The sequence below is a fragment of the Papilio polytes genome, unplaced genomic scaffold, assembly GCF_000836215.1.
Source record: "Papilio polytes unplaced genomic scaffold, Ppol_1.0 DF822067.1, whole genome shotgun sequence".
Lineage (NCBI taxonomy): Eukaryota > Metazoa > Arthropoda > Insecta > Lepidoptera > Papilionidae > Papilio > Papilio polytes.
This window is the reverse complement of record NW_013527137.1, coordinates 6,395,669-6,398,649: the sequence shown is the minus strand read 5'-3', so window position 1 is coordinate 6,398,649 and position 2,981 is coordinate 6,395,669. Positions and strand designations below refer to the sequence as shown.

Here is a 2,981-nt window from a genome sequence, read left to right as displayed (position 1 = left end):
ATACGAAATTTGATGTATGATTAATCTATGTGCATAAATTCAGAACAAGCGAACAAATGGGTGAAGAACATGGAGCGAGAGAACCATCTAAAGGTGATAAAGCTAACGGACTCAAACTACACGCGCGTGTTGGAAAACGCTATCCAACTAGGTCTTCCCGTGCTGCTAGAAAATATTCGCGAGCAGCTGGATGCGGTGCTCGAGCCCGTGCTGCTCCGAAACATATACAGGTGAGCACTGAGAGAGTGGCACGCAGGTGGCAAGAATTCTTTTGCGTATCTTACATTATACGGTTGCTGTATATACAATGTTACATTAGGTCTGGTGGCGTAGACTGCTTGAAGTTTGGTGACAACGTTTTGGAGTACAACTACGACTTTCGCTTTTACATCACCACACGCCTCAGCAATCCCCATTATTTACCGGAGATTGCCGTTAAAGTGAGTGCAGTACTAAACTCTTTCAGGCAATGATTACAATGTGCTATTTAAAAATATAAAACTCATCAGGTGACAGTATTGAACTTTATGATAACGCCGCAAGGGCTTGAGGACCAGCTGCTCGGAATCGTGGTAGCACAGGACCGGCCCGAGCTCGAACTGAAGAAGAACCAGCTCATTGTGGAGGGAGCCAACAACAAGAGGACTCTCAAAGAAATTGAGGATCAAATACTTGAGGTAAAACATAATTTCGTTTACACCTAGAGCGACAATAATTTTGTTACTTAACTACTCTATAACATCACAGGTGCTGTCATCAGCCGGAAACATTTTAGAAGATGAATCGGCAAACCAGATTCTATCATCGTCTAAGATCCTGTCGATCGAGATAGAGGCGAAACAGGCGGCGGCCGCGGTGACGGAGAAGGAGATCGACGAAGCGCGTCTGCTATACGTGCCCGTCTCCAAGCACAGCTCTGTCCTCTTCTTCTGCATCTCAGACCTCGCCAACATTGATCCCATGTACCAGTACTCGCTGAATTGGTGAGAAACACGGTGTATACAATCCTAATAAAAAAATCTTGAAACTATCGCTAATTTTATTAGTCGGTATAGGTTAGAATGATATTTATTTTTTTGGATTATAGAAAAAAATGCAGGTGCGTGTGCTTTTGTGTCTATTGCATATGAGTTTCTTGCAGGTTTATAAACTTGTACAATCAGGCGATCATTAACTCGCCGAAGAGCGACGACTTGTCAGAGCGGCTCGACGGCCTTAACAGCTACTTCACACGCAGCATCTACGAAAACGTCTGCCGCAGTCTGTTCGAAAAGGACAAGCTCATCTTCTCTCTCGTTTTGACCCTCGGTCTGCTTAGGCCTAAGGTTCGCTTCAATACTTTTTTCGGTATCCTACACGTTATTTAGACTATCTTTACTCACCCTCCAGTAACCCTATTCTTTTCATATTTATTCATTGTTCTTTTTCTATGTAAAGGGTTTGATTGACGACGAATTGGTGGCATTCCTTCTGACGGGTGGCGTGGCGCTAGAGAATCCATACGAGAATCCGGCACCCGCGTGGCTGTCAGAGAAGGCCTGGTCGGAAATCGTACGCAGTAGTAATCTCAGCGGGTACATCAACCTTTTTTAACACACATTTTTATATAAATAAAATCGCATTATGCGTATTCTCGATTTATAGAATTATATGTTACTTATAGTAATGTACATTTAACTATGTTGAAATTTTACAGGTTAGAAGGCTTCAGAGATAACTTTAAAGCAAACGTGAAGGCGTGGAAAGATTTTTATGACCTATCGACTCCGCAAGACAGCGAGTTACCGCCGCCGTACCAGAATATTAAAGGCATCCCGAAGCTAATCATGTTTAGGTCAGTTTGAGAAATAAAAAGCAAAAATATTTTTTCAGTAAGGCTTAAGGTAATGCTTGTTAATCATTTGAGCAAACTGTCAATTCCTAGATGCATCCGTCCGGACAAGCTGATCCCGCTGGTACAGCAGTACGTGTCGGACTCGCTAGGCCACAACTACATCGAGCCGCCGCCCTTTGACCTGCAGCGCTCCTACGACGATAGCAACTGCTGCTCGCCACTCATCTTTATTCTCTCGCCCGGCTCCGATCCCATGTCCGGCCTTGTCAAGTTTTCCATGGAGAAAAAGGTCGTCAGTTTCGAGACAATCTCACTGGGCCAGGGACAGGTCAGAACATATTTGTTGGTTTGATTTATTCGCCCTGTTTATCAATCAAATGTTATTTAATTTTGTTCTATATGTGTGCCAGGGTCCGATAGCAGCAAACATGATCAGCCAGGCCATAGTTACTGGCGGCTGGGTGGTGCTACAGAACTGCCACGTGATGGATTCCTGGATGGGTGAGCTGGAGCGCATCTGCGCAGAGGTGATCACACCGCAAGTCACGCATTCAGAGTTCAGGTGCTGGTTAACCTCGTACCCGAGCAAAGCCTTCCCCGTCACCGTCCTGCAGAACGGTTAGTTAATTTGACGTAGGAAGAAGTGAAATTATTCATGGTTTAGCAGTCAAATGACCTACTAATTTTTTCGGAAGGTGTCAAGATGACAAATGAGGCGCCAAAGGGTTTGAAGAACAACATGTACCGATCGTACACGTCGGATCCCATCAGCGACCCGGAGTTCTACATCTCGTGTCCACGCACGGAGGAGTGGCGACGACTGCTGTTTGCTCTCTGCTTCTTCCACGCATTGGTGCAGGAGCGTCGCGCCTTCGGCCCGCTCGGCTGGAACATACCTTATGAGTTCAACGAGAGCGACCTCAGGATCTGCGTCATGCAGTTGCAGGTTAGACGTTACTGTCAGTCGAGTTATTAATAAAAGTGTTGCGCTAGAAATTCGCATATCTTCCGCTACCTTTATTTCCCGTCTTGTGCCAAAAAAGTCAGTTAAAGGTTGAACCTACAGATGTTCTTGTCGGAATATGCGGAGACGCCGTTCGACGCGCTAAACTACCTGGCGGGCGAGTGCAACTACGGCGGCCGAGTC

At 45.7% G+C, this 2,981-nt stretch overlaps 1 protein-coding gene across 1 annotated transcript in view; it reads left to right on the top strand.

Annotated features, from left to right (window-relative positions):
* LOC106106905 (dynein heavy chain 3, axonemal-like) overlaps positions 1 to 2,981 on the top strand; it is a 22,059-nt gene that overhangs the window by 15,544 nt on the left and 3,534 nt on the right. The window contains exons 47-57 of the mRNA XM_013287563.1: positions 44 to 230; positions 320 to 440; positions 510 to 677; positions 748 to 983; positions 1,142 to 1,325; positions 1,438 to 1,574; positions 1,697 to 1,834; positions 1,925 to 2,162; positions 2,245 to 2,452; positions 2,530 to 2,780; positions 2,901 to 2,978. Coding sequence (XP_013143017.1) covers positions 44 to 230; positions 320 to 440; positions 510 to 677; positions 748 to 983; positions 1,142 to 1,325; positions 1,438 to 1,574; positions 1,697 to 1,834; positions 1,925 to 2,162; positions 2,245 to 2,452; positions 2,530 to 2,780; positions 2,901 to 2,978 — 1,946 coding nt within the window. The remainder of the gene's footprint in view (positions 1 to 43; positions 231 to 319; positions 441 to 509; positions 678 to 747; positions 984 to 1,141; positions 1,326 to 1,437; positions 1,575 to 1,696; positions 1,835 to 1,924; positions 2,163 to 2,244; positions 2,453 to 2,529; positions 2,781 to 2,900; positions 2,979 to 2,981) is intronic.